This window comes from Peromyscus californicus, unplaced genomic scaffold (assembly GCF_007827085.1).
Source record: "Peromyscus californicus insignis strain IS unplaced genomic scaffold, ASM782708v3 Scaffold_19__1_contigs__length_69161282, whole genome shotgun sequence".
Taxonomy (NCBI): Eukaryota; Metazoa; Chordata; class Mammalia; order Rodentia; family Cricetidae; genus Peromyscus; species Peromyscus californicus.
In genome coordinates this window covers 37,074,101-37,093,057 of record NW_026294491.1, presented here as the reverse complement: position 1 = coordinate 37,093,057, position 18,957 = coordinate 37,074,101, and the positions used below count along the sequence as shown (strand labels likewise).

Genomic DNA, 18,957 nt, shown 5'->3' with positions numbered 1-18,957 from the left:
ATACCCTTCTCCAACAGAAGCATGTTGCCTAGGGTCTCGTAACTCAGTTAGATGGCAGGTAAGTTAGAGTGACCTGTTTGACACCACTCTTAGAGGGGGTCCTTGAGTGTAGAACAGTGCCATGCAGCAGCATACTTCAGAAAGGGACACAGGGCATGTTGAATACTGCCCTCAAGATAGCTTGAAGCCTGAGGACTGATGTGTCTAAAAACAAGTGGGTCCTTAGTCCTTCCTCTCACCTTGGTGCCTCTCACCTTTTCTGTAAGAGCTGGAGAAAACTTGGGTCCAGTCATCTGAGCCCTGGCTGTACACCTAGCTTCTGCTCCTCTTCACTGTCCTTGGGAAGCTTGAAGGTGCAGTAAGGACAGTCAAGATGGGCAGGGTTAGGGTGTGATGAGGACTCCGAGATTCTCACTTGACAGTGGCCCTTGAAGGCAGAATCCTGCGCCTTTACCAGAGTCTCCGATAAATCCTTCATGCGTTGTGTGTCCTTTGCCTCTCATCTGTCTGCAGTGTTTCTGGGCCACTGTCCTACTTGAACCTCTGTTTAAGCAGTGTCTACATCAATCTACTTTTCTGTCTCGGGGGATTACAGCTGTCACCTTTCCAAGCCTGTGATCCATTCATCAAACTAATTTGTGTCTGTTTTGTTCTCATTTTCCTGTTTAATTTTTTTTCTCAAAGTTCATTACTTCTCTTTAGTACTAACTTGTCTGTAGGACTAGGGATGTAGTTAGGTGGTAGATCACCTGCCTACTTTGTATGTATGAGGCCACTTCAGGACCAAAGAAGAAATATATATAATTTTGTTTGTAAGCTTAAATATTTTCTGCAGATATGGAGAAAAAAATGGTTAGATATTTTAAAATTTAGGAGCTAGTGTGTTGTGTGATCAGGCTGTTTGTCTTTGTAACTCACTTGTCTGTGGTGCTTGTCCTAGTTAGGGTTTCTATTGCTATGATAAACACCATGACCAAAAGCAACTTGGGGAGGAAAGGGTTTATTTGAGCTTACAGCTTATAATCCGTCATCCAGGGAAGTTATGGCAGGAACTCAAGACAGGAACCTGGAGACAGGAAATGACACAGAGGCCGTGGAGGAACACTCCTTACTGGCTTGCTCAGCCTGCTTTCTTATACAGAGATGGCACCACCCAGAGTGGACTGAGCCTCCCACATGAACCCCTAAATAAGAAAATGCCCCTATGGGCTTGCTGAAAGGCCAAAGGCTGAATTGTTAACCCAGGACCTGTGTACACCCCAGCCTCATGTTAGCCCAAGATCACATGCTGAAATTTGCAAGTGACTAGGGAGAAAGTCCATAGTGGTCATCAAATCTCAAAGGACTCTGTGACCTAAGACCAGTTAGGAATCTCTAATCTGAGAGTGCCAGAGGAGTCTCCTTTCTCCCCTTGGGTTGAAAGGTCTGTTTACCAAACTGAGTTTTCCCCTAAGTAAACTCTCACAGGAGTAGTCCCACCCTGAGATCACCAGTCATTCATAAAGCAGGCTCCTAAACTCTCCTCCTCATTCGTGACTCAGAGTCCTGGAGGAGAGGTTATGGAGTGGCAAAAATAAAAAAACATATACAAACATGTAGTTTTTCAAGGCTTGGGATAACTCTCCTTAGCCAGATAGAGGTTGAAAAATCGCTGGCTGCATCGTTTGACACCCATGAAGGTTCCTGTCTGTTAGCTAGCTGGTCTCAGGGCTTGAGTTCTCACCAAAGAGGCTGAGCTCTTCAACTTACAGAAGGCTTTATATTTTCTTTCCTCTTGTCAGTTTAAGAAGTCTTGTCCAAACACAACAGAGGAAGGACCCCTGCTCATCCCCCTGACAAACCCCTAAAACTCCTTCTGGCTAGTCTTGGGGATCTGAAGCATTCTTACTTCAGTTCCCTATGGATGTCCTTTGAACTCAAGTTCAGACACAAAATGAAATTCAGTTTCACTCCTTTGATGCCTTTTCAAACTGTCTTTTTTCAGGTGGCACATCCGTTTAACTAGGAATTTTAGCATTTTTTAAGGGCAATGTGAAATTGAAATTAGTACATCCCAGTAAGACTCAGCAAAAGTGGACTAGAATCAAAATTGGTATGCTTTGAAGACCTGAGGGACAGCCTAGCTAGAGGGACAGCCTAGCTGGAGGACAGCCTAGCTGGAGGACAGCCTAGCTGGAGGACAGCCTAACTGGAGGACAGACTAGCTGAAGGGACAGTCTAACTGGAGGACAGTCTAACTGGAGGACAGTCTAACTGGAGGACAGTCTAACTGGAGGACAGCCTAGCTGGAGGACAGCCTAGCTGGAGGACAGTCTAACTGGAGGACAGCCTAACTGGAGGACAGCCTAGCTGGAGGACAGTCTAGCTGGAGGACAGCCTAGCTGAAGGGACAGTCTAACTGGAGGAACAGTCTAGCTGGAGGACAGTCTAGCTGGAGGACAGTCTAGCTGGAGGACAGCCTAACTGGAGGACAGTCTAGCTGGAGGACAGTCTAACTGGAGGACAGTCTAGCTGGAGGACAGCCTAGCTGGAGGACAGTCTAACTGGAGGACAGCCTAGCTGAAGGGACAGTCTAACTGGAGGACAGCCTAACTGGAGGACAGTCTAACTGGAGGACAGTCTAACTGGAGGACAGCCTAACTGGAGGACAGTCTAACTGGAGGACAGTCTAACTGGAGGACAGCCTAGCTGAAGGGACAGTCTAACTGGAGGACAGCCTAACTGGAGGACAGCCTAGCTGAAGGGACAGTCTAACTGGAGGACAGCCTAACTGGAGGACAGTCTAACTGGAGGACAGTCTAACTGGAGGACAGCCTAACTGGAGGAGTTTCCTAATTGGAGGACAGTCTAACTGGAGGACAGCCTAGCTGAAGGACAGCCTAACTGGAGGACAGTCTAACTGGAGGACAGCCTAGCTGAAGGGACAGTCTAACTGGAGGAGTTTCCTAATTGGAGCCATCTTCCAAATCACACAGCTTTTACATTTAGTTTAATTGGGTTTTAAAGACTGGCATATGGTTCCTTTGGCATCTTGGTTTTATCATTGGTCCTTACCAGTTTGAAGGTCAGCAGTAGATCCTGAACCCTGGATTCTCCAGTAAACAGGGGCAGTGGGCTCCACAGTTGACACGCAGACTTGATTGGTCAGTCTGTCTCATTCGATGTTGTAAGCTAACATGGGCTCCATCATTGCACCATCATCAGTGTGGCATCTGTGGTGTTGTGTGTGTTGGTTCATTCATCTAGAACATTGTATGTTGATGTGTTACCAACATGGATGTTGGCTCTGGTGAATCACTGTTGTTCACTACTGAGAGGGCTCAGCTGCTCACAGCAGCAAGTATGCTGCCCTTGGGAAAACTGAGTAAGAGGCGCCTGGGCCCCAGGCCTCTTCTCCATCTGTTTAACCACCTTGTTGCAAGCTGCTGATGCAGCAGCTCTGAGACTGAGTTGCTCATGTTTGAACTGTGTGCTGCTCCTTAATCATCCCTGTTGCCCTCCATTTCTGTGCAGATTGCAGCCCCCCTCCTGAAGAGTCCAGTCCAGGTACGTGGTCTCCATTCAAGGTTCCTGCTGGTGTCTTTTAAATATTCAGGGAGTACTTGTAGTTCAATTATCTAAGATTGGTTTGTGTTCCCATAGTTGGGAAAATACCTTAGGACTTCCTTTGTTTTGAGGTTTGGTGAGGGACCTGTGGGACTGAGGGAATTATGGCCTGAAGTAGGCTGCTAGACACATTGTGTTTTTCCTTCTGTATCCTAAAGCCTTTTCACAAGATTTACTTCTGAGTGCGTTGGGTCCAGTGGTGGGTGATCTGATTTAGAAAGCTACATGTTTGTGAATATTCCTTGTCCGTTCACTTGAACTCTTGCACATAGCTCTAAAGGCACAGTTGGATGATTTGTATCCACTGGGGATGTGGTGGTGCAGCAGCCTCTCGTCAGCTTCTGGATGCAGCTTTAGGACTCTTACCAGACATCGATCTGGGCCTCAGTTGGGATTACTGCTAAAAATGAAACCTTTCTGCTACATTTTCATGGAGAACCCAATGTCCCTGGTTCTAGCTCAGGGGTTGGTGAACTATGGTCTTGAACTAAATCCTGGCCACAGCCTGCATTTCTAACATTTTGTCTATCACCTATTATCTTGAGTTGTACAGCAGAGACTCTGTTGCTCTCCTAGTCTGTAAAGACTCTGTTGTAGGTTGTGCCAACCCCTGATCTAGCTCCCAATGAGCTTCCTGTATATGGCTTGTGGTTTTCTTGGTGTGCATGCGCTTCTCTTCCCCCAAACAATTTTTACTCAAAAAAATTAGCTATATGATCAGTTCAATGATTGCATATTTCTGAGTAGATGTAAGATGGAAAGACACCTGCTTAATATCTAGAGTACAGCAAACAGTGGGCGAGGATTGATGGAGCCATTTCTGCCCACTGACACAGTGCCATGAGTCCACTGACTGGGACCACCCGGCAGCAGGCCCAGAACCACATTGAAGTGGCATCTAACTGGGCTCATTGTGCCTTCCCAGTTTGCTTTTGGTCCCTTTATAGTTCTCTTTCCCCAGACATCAGTGGAGCAGCCGTGAGTGGGTCTTAGGTCCCAGTGTCATGGATGAGCCCGAAGGGCCATTGAGCCTTAGTAGATGCACAGTTAACCTTGCTCTTTTCTTGCCTGCAAGTCTGGGACCATGACAAGCAGTGAGGACCAGAAGTGGTGAGCTGTGAGCCTATGGCAGGAGCTCAGGGGTTCTTCTCCACTCTGGTTTCTTTCTGGCTTGTAGAACTCTTCCTCCACTCGGGAAGCACTGGTGGCTTTTCCACAGTTGATGTTAAATGGAGAAAAATGGTTCCCTGCCAGGAGTCCTATACTGCATATTTAGTCTGTATTAAACACACACAGTCCAGAGGCTGGAGAGATGGGTAAAGTGTTTGCTGCTTGACCATGAGGATCTGATTTCAGAGTCCCCATCTCCCAAGAGAAAAGCCAGACGTGGCAGAGCATGCCTGTAATCCCAACACTGGGGGCGAGGTGGAGACAGGCTGGTCCTGAGGTTACTGGCTGGCCAGGAGGTCGGCCAGTTGGTGAGCATCAGGTTTATAAGCCACCCTATCTCAAAAAGTAAGATGGGAGTGGTAGAAGAGGACACTAGACATCAACTTCTAGTCTTCACGCATGTTGTACATACGGATATACACACCTACACCAGAGCACATACATGCGTATACTACATATACATAAGATCAACAAATATACAGACACACACTTTGTCTCTCATTCCCCGTTTGTACTGATGGGTTAATGAAAAAACAAACAAAACAAAAGCAGGCTGTGGATTAGAGGAGCACTTGAGGTTCCCTGAAGTAGCATGGACCATGGGCTATCCAGGCAGCAGGCATCACAAGTTAGCAGGTGGCTGAGAGTTTAGCCCCTAGAAGCAGAACAGCTGCAGCACCTAGCACATTGCTTAGTTGACCTGTTTTTAAAAAAATAATAGTAACAGTAACAAGTAGTAGTTATAGTAGTAGTCTTTCATTTTGAGGTAGCACATTGAAAACCCTTTACCAACTTCAGCATCCCAGCCAGTAGATTCCATGTGCTGCCATTGAAATCAATTTGGCTTGGGATGTTTTTAAATTGAGTTTCTGTTCATACTCAAGACACCTACTACTACCTTCCTCCTGCTCTCTCCTTAGCAGAAGCAGGCTCACTACTAAAGATAATGGCTTGAGAGTCAGACATTTACAGGTGCCCGTTCTCTTTGTGTCTTAGAAGGCTCTTAGCCGCAGAGCCCATTTCCCCTCTGCGTGGATAAGATGGGAATGCTGTTAGAAATGCTGGGAATGGTGGTGGGTGCCCTTACTGAACTCTGGCCGTCCAGACTTGTCTGGTACCATCTGGGAAGATGTCACACTCGCAGTTTCCAAGACAAGTGTCGCAGTGCCTTTTAGCAGTTTCTTTGTGCTCTTTTTGTCTTTCTAGCTTAGCAAATAAGTCTTTCTTACATGAATTTCATTTCTGAAAACAGTGGCTAAAGTGAAACGTCATATTGGGGAAGCTTGCTGAGTTAAACAAACAACTTGATGCTCTGATTATTTTCGGGTTAAAATGGCCATGGTTATCCTATGAATTGTATATGTGTAATAATTGGAAAAACAAAGTAAAAATGATCTAAGCATTTCAATTCTTACTCAAGAGCAGTATTTGGGGGATAGAGGGAGCTTGGTTGTTTTTATTTTTTGAGGTTGGATATTGGTATGTAGTCCAGGCTAGCCTTGAACTTGTTATCCTCCGACCTCAGCCTCCCAGGCCCTGGGATTGTAGGCATGCACTACCATACCTGGCTTATGAAGAAGATTTTTACTGACTGCACCATTCCTAAATGATTTGCTATACTCTATAGTTTTCGTTGGCCATTTTTGATAGACTCTGTTGACAGAGTTCTTCAAAGAAACCGGAAACTTGTCTGAGAAGAACAGAGGGAGAGTTAGGTCTGGGAGTCTATCTAGTGCTTCTCTCTGATTTTTCCCAAGACATACCACGTGGCTGAGGGGTCCAGGGCCTTGCCTGTGTTCACCACTGCTCAGCAGCCAGGCCTGGAACTCATATTTTCCACTTCTCAGTCCAGTGTTCTTTGTCACTGTGTCATATTTGCTAAGACCTTTCTGCTTTAGATTCTAAATTTAAGCTTCTTTTCCATTACAGACATAGCCTTTGTCCACATGCAGTGTGCCTGCATATCTAGTTAGATCATTTCCAACCCTGGACTGTTTCGTGTACTTAGGCCTGTTGTTGAGTATGGGCAAGTTCCTCTACACATTCTTGGAGTTAAGGTGCTAGCCAGATGGTGAACAAGCAGAGCCAGCTCCTCCTCTTAGTGTCTCTGGCCGTGTGTGTGAGAGGCCGAGGCTCCTCCAGCAGTGCGGTGGCTGGTCTGAGGACGCTGTCACCTGCACTCTGTCCCTCAGGGTGTGCACTGCCTTGAGCTGGTTTGGAGAGCTGGCTTCACCCAGTAGGGATGTGCTGATGTCTCTTTTTGGACATGGCATGTCTTTTTGATGTCTTCCAAGAAGGAAGCAAACAAAGGCCAAGCCAGAGCTGCCCCCAACCCTGCTCTTCCCCTCCAGGGTTCTATTTTTAAAGGGTTGTTTTGGTAGAGGGTCAAAGTTCCATTACATTTCTGAAAGCAAACTGAGCTGGAAATAGTTGCATCAAGCGGGGAAGTGGGGGTTGAGGAAGAGAATGAGCTCAGAGGAGGGGACAGGAGCAGAGTTGGCACTGTGCTGGGAGAAGGGCCATGACATACACCCTGTCTGTGCACATTCCTTGTGGGGTAGAGGAACCGCCAGGCTGTGGTGCACACACAATCTGTTTGTGGCCTTGTCACGGCCTACAAAGGCTTCTGTGGTTGTTTTCTTCAACAGCCATAGTCTTGCCTATGGAGGAAGGAGTCCCCAGTAGTTTTAGAGTGGCTGGTGTATGTGGATGCCACCAGAGTAGAACTGCTTTAGTTTACTGCAACAAGTGAAGCAGAGGGATGGAGCAGAGTCGGCTCTGGGCAGAACTTAGTGCTATTTCTTCAGGCCATGTGGTGGGGCAAGCAAGGTCAGAAGGTCTAGAGAGGCTAAGGGTGTGAGAGGCAGGATGGAACATTGGTTAGGGGTAGTGGCTTGCTGCTTTACAGGACGTACTTCTTGAAGCCTTCCTTTAAGTTCTGACAAGCCCTTCACTCACGTGCAGGTGAATGGAGCGAGGCCCTTTACCCTCTGCTGACCACCCTCACAGACTGTGTGGCCATGATGAGCGACAAAGCCAAGAAGGCCATGGTCTTCCTGCTCATGCAGGACAGTGCCCCCACCATTGCCTCATACCTGAGCCTGCAGTACCGCCGTGACGTCGTCTTCTGCCAAACCGTAAGCCTCCAGAGGACATCAGGGTGCTCCTGGGTACCTCCTACCTTCGAGAAAGAGACTCGGGCAGCTCTGTCCTTCCCCTGTACTTGTGCAAAGCACAGGTGGCCTTGTTTCCCCAACCTGTTGCTTTAATAGAGAGGCACAGGAAGGAGATACCTCATTGATGAGTAGTTGTTCCTCCTGAAGAGCCAGCTCTGACAGGAGAGCCCAGCACCAAGCAGGACAATGGCAAAGGCCTCTGTCACCTCCTTTTTCTCCACAAGGGATGTGATCGAGGACCACATGGGTGCTTGTCAGTGCAGTTGAAACAGCAGGCACTCAAGTTCTGTGGCTTGTCACAGGGCCCCATTTAAAGATTTCAGTTTCCATTCAGTGAGAGTTGTGATGAATCTCCAAGGTAAAAGAGGCCAGGAATAGAACTCATGATGTGAGGAGCTTGGAGGGGGCTGGTGCTCTGTAGTTCCCCCACCGATGCTGGGAAGTCTGTTTCGTCATACAGAAAACCTCCCTAAGGAAACTAAGCAGCTACGTTCACTCTTGTTTCCAGACAGGGTTGGTGTGGGTCTGAGTAGATAGCCCTTTCCCTATGGGGAATTGATTCTAAGCTTCCAGAAAGTTTCAGTTCAGGAACAACCCCAAGCAGGTCATGTGAGAGGCTGAGCCCAAACCAAGCCCACCTTTGACAGGTGCTGCAAGCCTATGGTGTTCACCACCTTCCCCATAGCCTTTGATGCCTGTGGTCCCAGCCCATAGCCCTTCCCTGGGGGATAAGAGATGCTGCTGATGTTCCTTGAGCAGTGGAAAGAAACAGAGGGGCCAGGGGATGTGCTGGTTTCTGCCTGGGGTAAAAATGCCTGTTCTAGGGCTGGAGAGATGACTCAGAGGTTAAGAGCCCTGGCTGCTCTTCCAGAGGTCCTGAGTTCAATTCCCAGCACCCACATGGTGGCTCACAACCATCTGTAATGAGATCTGATGCCCTCTTCTGGTGTGCAGGGATACATGCGGGCAGAACAGTGTATACGTAATAAATGTTCTACACACCACTCCCTGTGCCTCCCCACAGCTGACGGCCCTCATCTGCGGCTTCATCATCAAGCTGAGGAACTGCCTGCACGATGACGGCTTCCTGCGGCAGCTCTATACCATCGGGCTTCTGGCCCAGTTTGAGAGCCTGCTGAGCACCTATGGTGAGACTCCACCTTGGGTGTGACCACTGGCCCAGGGCCACAAGGGTGGTTCCGATTGTGCTTCTACCTCCCTCCTTCCTTCCATATTAATGAGTTCGAGCATTCAAACCAGGATATGTACAAAGAACCAGGCGATACTCCTGCATAGGTTTGCAGGAGTGATGTCATGTATCTCGACGGTCTTTCTAGTGAGCATGGAGGATAATTTGGGTTTCTTCCGAATGACTCCCACTAAATCTTTGGTGCAGGGATACCTGTCCATGAAGACATTTGTAATTGTGTGGGCTCCTTTTTCCAGCTGAGAAGGAGAGTTGCTGGGTCCAGGGGAAAAAGGGGTGGTTAGAAACTTAAAAGCCGATTCCAAATTGCAGTTTAGGGAGACTCTCTCCCCCTAGACTTGTTTTCTATTATTTCTTCCGAGAAGGTGAAAATGGACTACTTTGAAAAAGTATGTTTTCATCGTGGGATTATAGTTTATTTATTTATTGACTTCTTCTTTTATATACTGTGTCCCAACCCCCTAATTTCCCCTCCCCCCTCTCCTCCTGCTCCTTCCCCACTCCTTCCCCTCTCCTCCCAATCCTTTCCTCCGTTTCGGCCTCCCAGGGATATCAACCAAGCATGGCATATCAGGTCGCAGTAAGGTGTCACCTCCCCACATATTTACTGGATGGGGCGACCCAGTAGGAGGAAGAGTTCCAAAACCAGGCGGAAGTGTAGGACAGCCCCTGCTCCCACTGTTAGGAGTTCTGCAAGAAGATCAGACTACGCAACCATAACATGTACGCAGAGGACCTAGGTCAGACCCGTACAAGGCTCCCTGGTTGTCAGTTCAGTCTCTATGGCCCCTGTGAGCCCTGGCTAGTTGATTCTGTGGGCTGTGTTCTTGTGGTGTCCTTGACCCCTCTGGCTCCTATAATCCTTCCTTCCCCTTTTCTGAAGGATTCCCTGAGCTTGACCTAGTGTTTAGCTATGTGTCTCTGCATCTGTTTCCATCAGTTGCTGGATGAAGCCTCTCTGATGGAAATTGGGCTAGGCACCAATCTATGAGTATAGCAGAATATCATTAAGAATCTTTCCATTGTGGTTGGTCATGGTGTTTTTGTTGTTGTTTGTTTGTTTGTTTTTCCAGTCATGTTTGGTTCCATCCTAGCTCTCTGGTCTATCCAGCCTCTGGGTCCTGACCCTCCAGGCAGTGTCAAGTGTAGGCTGGTAAGGGTCTCAAGCTGGACCAGTCATTGGTTGACCACTCCCACAATTTCTGCACCATCCAGTACATCTTGTAGACAGGACAAATTGTAGGTCAAAGGTTTTGTGGCTGGGTTGGTTCCTCAACTGGAAGTCTTGCCTGCCTATAGGAGATGACCATTTCAGGCTCTGTATCCCCCATTTCTAGGAGTCTTAGCTAGGGTCACACTCATAGATTCCAGGGAGTTTTCACTACACTTTAAGTTTCTACCTTGTCCCCCAAATGCTCCCCAATTCCAGTTGTCTCTCCCAGAACTCTCTCCCTCTATTTGCCCCTACCTGATCCCTCCTGTTCCCATCCCTACCTGCTCCCAGACCACCTGAGATATCTCTTCTATTTCCTCTTCCCAGCATGCATTCCCCTCCCCCTTGAGCCCTCCTTGTTACTTAGCCTCTCTGTGTCTATGGATTATAGCATGATTATCCTTTACAGCTAATAGCCACTTAAAAGTGAGTACATACAATGTTTATCTTTCTGGGTCTGGGTTACCTCACTCAGGATGATTTTTTTTAGTTCCATCCATTTGCCTGCAAATTTCATGGTGTTATTTTTTTTTTAACAGACGAGTAATACTCCATTGTGTGAATGTGCCACATTTTCTTTACCCATTCTTTGATTGAGGGGCATCCAGGTTGTTTCCAGTTTCTGGTTATTATGAAAAAGTTGCTATGAATGAACGTAGTTGAGCAAGTGTCCTAGTGGTATGGTAGAGCACCTTTGGATATATGCCCAGGAGTGGTATTGCTGGGTTTTGAGGTAGATTGATTCCCAGTTTTCTGAAAAACCACTGTATTGATTTCCATAGTGGCTATACAAGTTTATACTCCCACCAGCAATGGAGGAGTGTTCCCCTTGCTCCACACCCTCTCCCGCATGAACTGTCACTTGTGTTACTGATCTTAGCCATTCTGACAAGTGTGAAATCTCAAAAGTAAGTTTTGATTTGCGTTTTCCTGATAGCTAAGGATGTTGAGCATCTTCTTAAGTGTTTCTCAGCCATTTGAGATTCCTCTGTTGCAAATTCTCTGTTTAGATCTTTACCCCATTTTTAATTGGATTATTTGTTTTTCTTTTTTTTTTTTTTTGATGTCTAGTTTCTTGAGTTCTTTAAATATTTTAGAAATTAGTCCTCTGTCAGATGTGGAGTTGGTGAAAATCTTTCCCTATTCTGTGGGCTGCCATTTTCTCCTATTGACAGTGTCCTCTGCCTTACAGAGGCTTTTCAGTTTCATGAGTTCACACTTATTAATTGTTGATCTTAGGGCCTACACTATTGGTGTTGTGTTTGGGAAATTGTCTCCTGTGCCAATGCATTCAAAGCTATTCCCCCACTTTCTCTTCTATCAGGGTCAGTGAATCTGGTTTTATGTTGGGGTCTTTGATCCACTTGGACTCCAGTTTTGTTCAGTTTTGTGGTAAATATGGATCTATCTGCATTCTCCTTCTAAGGCCATCCCACCCCGAATACACCCAATCTCTTAAGGTTATGGGTTTTTGATGAGGTATCCAGCCATTGGTGGTGGATGAATTGGCCACAGCAAAGCTGTTTTACTGTTTCTATTCCCATCCTTGAAGAACTGGCATGAGCTTTTGAGGTTCCATGCACAAAACCTTGAGAAGGATGGTCCCCAGTTCTACCAGCCTACATTGGCAGTGTTATTATGTGGTCAGTAGCAAATTCGCTCACAGAGTGCTGCTATGTTGAGGGGAAGGGGCTCAGAGAATGCCCTCCCATCCATGCCTTAGGCCTTTGTTCACAACTGACCTGGGGAGAATAGCAGGCCTTGACACCACCCTTCTCTCTTTATCTTCTCCTCTCAGGAGAGGAGCTGGCCATGTTGGAGGACATGAGCCTTGGAATCATGGACTTGAGGAACGTGACCTTTAAAGTCACCCAGGCTACTTCAAATACATCAACTGACATGCTGCCAGTCATCACAGGAAACCGGTAAAATAATCATCTCTTAGATGCTCCAGGCAATAGCATTTCACTGTTTGCGTTTGTCTCACTGGACACAGGATATGCTCTGTTATACACTTTGCTTTTATTTGATTTTGTTTTACTCTTTTAAAACGTGGCATACAGCCTTCCCTCTACCCACATCAATTTCAGAATTTCTCCTTAAAGGTCTGAGTGGGCACTTGAACCACAGTAGCCAGAGTGTCACAAACGCTCTGAAGTATACTTTGGATCTGTCCCCTACTCTCAGTGTTCTGATCTTATCCCTACTTTTCCTCTCTCCACTAGTGATGGCTTTAATGTGCGGATCCCTCTGCCAGGACCACTGTTCGACTCCCTGCCCCGAGAGATCCAGAGTGGCATGCTGCTGCGGGTGCAGCCAGTCCTCTTCAACGTGGGCATCAATGAGCAACAGACACTGGCTGAGAGGTGTGTGCCACTCTCCTAGTGCCTATGCAGCTGGGGTGTTTAAGTGTCCATGGAACTGTGGGTATGGGCTTACCTCAACTGGGGATACACTGTGGTTGCTGAGAGATGTTGTACAACTTTTAGTAGAACAGGGCATGATCAGATCTCCACGTTAAGTAGGTCACATTGCTGGCCATGGGTAGAAAGGATTCAAGAGAAACGTGAGGATGTTGCTGAAGAGGCCGGGCCACAGGGCAGTACTATGGATCTGGATAGGTGGAGCATGCTGTAAGTGTTCTGAGAAGGGACCAACTGGAGACCGATGTAAGCAGCACAGAGGATAAGTAAACTGAGGCCCTAGGCTTGTAGATTGGACAAGTGGGTTGGTGCCTTCTCTGAGCTCAGGCCCATGGGGAAGGTAGTGTTTAGAGCAGATAAGGCTGAGGCACCAGTGCAGAAAACAGAGCCCTCTTGAGGCAAGATCTAGAAGAATCTAGTTTGAGGAGAATAGGCCTCTTGTGGGAGCTGCAGCTGAGAGGGAAGACATTCCCTGCCTGAGACAAGTCCAAATGAGTGAGCAGAAGAGGATAGAGGAGAATGTATGAAGAGTCTGAGGAGGAGAGAGTGGAGTTGAAGAGTGAGCAGAAGAGGATAGAGGAGGATGTATGAAGAGTCTGAGGAGGAGAGAGTGGAGTTGAAGAGTGAGCAGTATTGGCTTGGTTTGCTTGCTTGCTCCAGCAGCACATACGTAAGTTTGATTTGCTTCTGAGATGAAGGGAGACTGCACAGAATGGAAAGTCCCCACCCCCATCTCCCCGAGGGGGCAGGTGCCTGCTAGACACAAAGCTGTTGTGGGTACCAGGGTGAATTGTCTATTTGAGAAGGAAGGAGTACTGCCTCTGAGGCTGATGCTGGTAGGACATAGAGCAGGGGAGTGGTGGGCTGGGCTGAGGGCCCAGGTCTCAGACTGTACAAGTACAACCCCCTTCCCCTTTTTACTGTTTAGCACCTTCCTTGAAGGTGGCATCTATTACTTACCTCATGTATTTGGTATAGTCATTCTTGCAACATGTAGTGGGCATAGGTCACACCTACCTGATGAGGAAAGAGCAAAGGCCCCAGCCCAACCTAGAGGGACAGTTAGTGTTCACACAGCAGAGGGTGACTTCAGATCCCAGCATAGTCTCCTTATTCCTGGCTCCCCTCACTGCTGTCCCCTTTCCTGGGTGCCTTTGAGAGCCTGTGACACACAATGGACTTTCAGTCTCTGAGCCTGGTGCTGTCGGTCATTTTTATGTTGCTGTGACAAACCACCTTTAAAAAGATCAAAACTTTAGAAGTAAAGGTTTACTCTGACTTAGGATTTCAGAAGTTTCAGACCGTGGTTGCTGGCTCTGTTGCTCCACAGCCTGTGCATGGCAAGGCAGAGAACCACGGTGTAGAACTCAGATGGGGGGACAAAGTCGCTCACCCCATGGTGTGCATGAGACAGGGAGGGTCAGAAGACAAGGTCAGCCCTTAAAAGATGTGCCTCCAGTGTCTCCTTCCTCCAGCTAGGCCCCAGCTCCTAATAGAACATTTAGCTGGACACTTAGCAGTGAGCCATCAGGATCCAGTCACTGTCACTGGTGCTCAGAGCCCAAGCCTTCCACATGTGGACTTGCACGGAGAGACTTCTTACCAAGCTGTAGCAAGCACAGACCCTGCACCAATGCACTCATAGGCGTACCTGTAGTGAGTTCCAGTGGCCTCTGCTTGTGAAATCCGTGCCCAGTGTTGTAGGGATGGCTTCATCCTCAGGAAGGAGGAGGGACCTGGGGTTTGGACTGGCAGCTTATCCCCGTGGGAGAATCATCCCTGTAGATTTCTTGTAGCTTTCAGCTTGTTAGAGGAAGATGGCATGGCCTGTCTACTGATGTCCTGATTCTCCCCAAGGTTTGGAGACACATCCTTACAAGAAGTCATCAACATAGAGAGCTTGGTGCGGTTGAATTCCTACTTTGAGCAGTTTAAGGAGGTTTTGCCGGAGGACTGTGAGTATTCCTTCACTCGTGTGTTCCACACTGCTTGTGCAGTCTTCATTTTGGATGCCTGAGCTCTAGCCCTCTGCTGTCTGGATGCTGCCCAGCTCATCCTACTGCAGTGGTGTGCACATCCATTTGTGTGCACAAACCCTACACAGATGTGTTTGCGCTCTTCCTTCTCCACTCCTCACATAAGCAGTGGTGTGCACATCCATTTGTGTGCACAAACCCTACACGGATGTGTTTGCGCTCTTCCTTCTCCACTCCTCACATAAGCAGTGGTGTGCACATCCATTTGTGTGCACAAACCCTACACAGATGTGTTTGCGCTCTTCCTTCTCCACTCCTCACATGTGTGCATGGCATCCCATTTGCCTGACTTGAGTCCCCCCCCATCCCCCCCCGCCCCGCCCCAGGAAAGCTTCCCTGGTGCTGCAGCCCCTGTTCCCTCTTCTGCAGTGGACTCTCTTCTGCTATATATGACAGCACTTTCTGCCATAGTGTTCTGCCTCTCGTTGGTACATTCCATGGCAGACTGTGTGCACCTGCTGGGAGCACTGGGGGTTCTGGGAGGCAGTCCAAGGGTTCTGCATGAGCTGTCTGTGTTTTTCTGTCCCTGGCATGTAGAGTAAGATTCAGAAAAGGTACTTCATACTGAGTGTTTGTGGGCAAGATGACCCTGCCACAGTCTTCCCGAGACAGTGGAATTCCATGTTGTGCTCATGTATAGGTCTCTGTTCTCCATGTGAGGACACTTCAGAGAGGGTTTGGGCAGCCACAGCACTCAGGGAAAAGCCCAGAGCTGCTCAACAGAACTTGTCACTGTACAACTCTTCTGGCTTCATCCCAGCAAACTCACTGAGCCTCTGCCATGTTTATACCCAGTGAGACAGCCCCTGCCTCTTTGGGCACCACACAGGGCATACAGACACCTGCCCTCGACTGGAGATAAGTTTCATTTCTCTTGTGTGTTGGATGGAAACAGTATCTTGACTGGGGATATAAGTGGGCTTCCTTTGCATTCTGTTAGAAGATGATATGGATCCTAGAGTTGAGACCGATGATGAAACAATGCACAGAACACTTGCAGGTCACTGATGAGCCAGGCACCAGGCTAAGTGCCCTGCATACTGTTCCATGGCCACTGTTGTGAATCGTAAGAGGACAGTACTAATATGTGTGTCCAGGGAAAGAAGGGCGGCCTGGCTGTGAACCTATATTCATAGACAGTTAAGAAAGACCCGGGAGAAGGCATTGGCATCCATTTGGCAGTGCTCATGTAGGAAATGGGGAAAAGCTGTCTCTGCTTGGGCTCCCTAGTGTTCTGGTTAGAATGGAGGAGGGGACACAGGCTACAGGCAGGCCCGGGAAGGCAAGAGTGTCCCCTGACATTGTTTCCTTGTGCCCCTCACCTGCTGCTGCTGTGGCATGGTCGGGGCAGAGGCACACTGCCAGGTTCTGACTGAGAGCCAGTGCCACTGAAGCCCTGAAGCCAACACTTTGAGAACTTGAAGCATATTGGCCTTAAGCAGATCGATCCTTTCCCAGTGTCTTAGTCAGGGTTTCTATGGCTGGGATGAAACACCACAGCCAAAACAACTTAGGAGAGAACAGTTTGTTTCAGCTTATACTTCCACATCATAGTCTATCATCAAAGGAAGCGAGGGCAGGAGCTCCAGGCAGGAACCCGGAGGCAGGAGCTGATGCAGAGGCCATGGAGGAGTAGCTTATAGGCTTGTTCCCCATGACTTGCTCAGCATGCTTTCTTATAGAGTCAGGACCACCAGCCCCGGGGTGACATCACCCACAGTGGGGTGGGCCTCCTGCATCAATATCAATGATCAGTAAGACAGTGCACCACAGTCTTGCCCACAGCCAGTCTGGTGGAGGCATCTTCTCAGTTGTAGTTCCCTCTTCCAGAACAGCTCTAGCTGGTGTCAGGTTGACATGAAACTGACCAGCACACATATGTTCTAGGAGTGACTCTAGCCTCTCGTCCCTCCCAGGACTCAACTGTAGGTCATCAGTGAGGTGTCCTCCAGTTCTTCCTTAGTGCTCCTTATTGAAAACAGGTCTGTCAAGGGCTTGCCCTGGGCCAGGGGCTCTGGCTCCTTTCCATGAAGCTCAGCTGACTTGACCCCACAGCACCTGTGTGGCTGCTGCTGGTCTCACACACCTGACAGAAGAGAGCAGTGAGGTGTGGAGGGTGAGTCTCCTCAGGGGCTACACCGATCCCAGTAGCATCTTATTTTACTGCTATAAGAGGAGAGACAGGCTGTGGACTTGTAGGGAACAAGAGCATCCACCAGAGAACAAGATGAACACTGATGGAGGGGCCAGTGCTGCTCCAAGGATGGAGGGAGGGTGGGAGTGGTGAACATTACTAGGGGCAGTCCTGTGACCAACATTTTGGAAGATGGGCAGTTTCTGGTGTTCCTGGTACCCCCACTTCACCCCCTGAAGGTACAAAAGCAGGTTGAGGATAAAGTTCAGGGAATGAGGAAGCCCACAGAAGCAGAAGCTAGGTGCCAGAGAGAGGTAGTCCATGTGCCCATAAGTCCCCAGAGGGAGTCAGGGAACTGTGATTCCCAGAATCATAGGCTCCCTCCACCTGAAGGCACCATGTCCATATGCCCCATTGGGGTAGGTAGTCACTAAGATGAAGGTTGCAAGTTAGGCCAGGGAGAGGCTGCCGCTGATGGGCAGTTGGGGAGGAAGAGTCATTTTGTCTCCTCTGGAGAGTGAATGCCCTGACCAAGCTGAAGCTCCCCTCCTCTGGGCTCCCACAACCTCCATTACAGACTGCAGGCCTCACAGGTGGGAGACTTCTCCCTTCTGTTTTCTGCTTTATCTTCCGAGTGAGGACGCAGCAGCAGGAGTCATTTGCACAGGAGCTGTGTACACCAAAGGAAGGTTGTCTTATAGAAGCTGCACTTGACTGGAGGACTCAGACAAGGGTTTCCTCAGCCGTGACCTTGAGGCTCTTCTCTTTAATAATATCAGTGTGTGAAAACCCACAATACTTTCACAAGTGGTTGCCTTGTCTTTGATTTTTGTCCCAGGTTTCTTGGGTGAAGCAATATGGCATGGGGTCTCAGGAGGTCCTGCAAGGGCCTAGAGCCTTCCACAGTGGAAGAGGGGCACTGTTAGAATTAGTGGGGTTAGGGATCCCTGGGCCATTCAGACATTCTTCCTTCAAGTGTGAGTTGAGGTCTCTCATAGGAGGCTGCACTTCTAGACTCTCCCAAGGTTTTCCTGCACTCACTGCTCAAGACCCATTGCTCCCAGCATTCTGTATTCCTGATGCTGGTCTGGAAACTAGGCAGCTTACCCTCACTTCTTGCTCACTGCCCCTTGGAGATGCAGGAGGCTTGGGTAATTATGGTTCCTTTAGCAACCCTTTCTCCTGCCTCTTAGAAAAGCCAACAAAAGAGAAAAGTTGCTGCCCTTTGATGGTGGCACTAATAAAGTGAAGGGAATTCAGGGCTCAGTATCCTGGTAGCCATGTTCAAATCTGCAAACACCTCTCTCCCGTACGTGCTGGGAAGCAGGAAAATACTTCCTCGGCAGCAGTATGTTTGAGTGGGCCCCTCTCCCATGGACTTGACTTCTCTTCCAGGTCTACCTCGATCTCGGAGTCAGACCTGCCTGCCGGAGCTGCTGCGGTTCCTAGGACAGAACGTCCATGCACGCAAGAATAAGAATGTGGACATCCTCTGGCAAGCTGCTGAGGTACTCACCATGGTGCAGAAGAGTTATGATGCTCCTTCCGTGGCAGCAAATGCCTGGCCTGGTGCTTGCTAGGCCACTCCCAGTTACTGGTAGATCCTGCTTTTGGTGTCTGTGTGGTGGCCCTTTTCTTGGATGAGCTTTACATTATGAGTTGCTTATGTCTGTGGCTGCTGATCTGCTGGTGGAATGGAGCTTTAGAGAGTAGACCTTCTCTTCTGCATTCTACAACAGCCCAGCTGTAAGACCTCCTCCCTGGGGGGATGTGTGATGGGTTCACTGTGGATCTTTGTCTGACTAGGGCCACTCTTTAAGCTTGTAATTACAGTGAGACGTATTTTGAAACACCAAGCGACAAAAGTCTTAGATTCAGAGACTGTGCTTTCTCCGTTTTCTCTTAGTTTGAGGCCTAGTTTGGCATTGTCAGGCTGGGCCCAGCAAATGGGATGGACCCACAGAAGAAGAACATGTCTTTTGGGGGATCTGT

General features: G+C 48.4%; 1 protein-coding gene across 7 annotated transcripts in view; it reads left to right on the top strand.

The window, feature by feature from the left end:
• Positions 1–18,957, top strand: part of Inpp4a (inositol polyphosphate-4-phosphatase type I A) — a 129,094-nt gene that overhangs the window by 95,301 nt on the left and 14,836 nt on the right. For 5 of the 7 annotated variants that reach the window (XM_052745138.1, XM_052745134.1, XM_052745137.1 and 2 more), the window contains 7 exons: positions 3,514–3,546; positions 7,741–7,913; positions 8,977–9,100; positions 12,171–12,297; positions 12,598–12,738; positions 14,653–14,750; positions 18,361–18,473. In XM_052745138.1, coding sequence (XP_052601098.1) covers positions 3,514–3,546; positions 7,741–7,913; positions 8,977–9,100; positions 12,171–12,297; positions 12,598–12,738; positions 14,653–14,750; positions 18,361–18,473 — 809 coding nt within the window. The remainder of the gene's footprint in view (positions 1–3,513; positions 3,547–7,740; positions 7,914–8,976; positions 9,101–12,170; positions 12,298–12,597; positions 12,739–14,652; positions 14,751–18,360; positions 18,474–18,957) is intronic. The other 2 variants (XM_052745139.1, XM_052745136.1) reach the window with 1 other exon arrangement.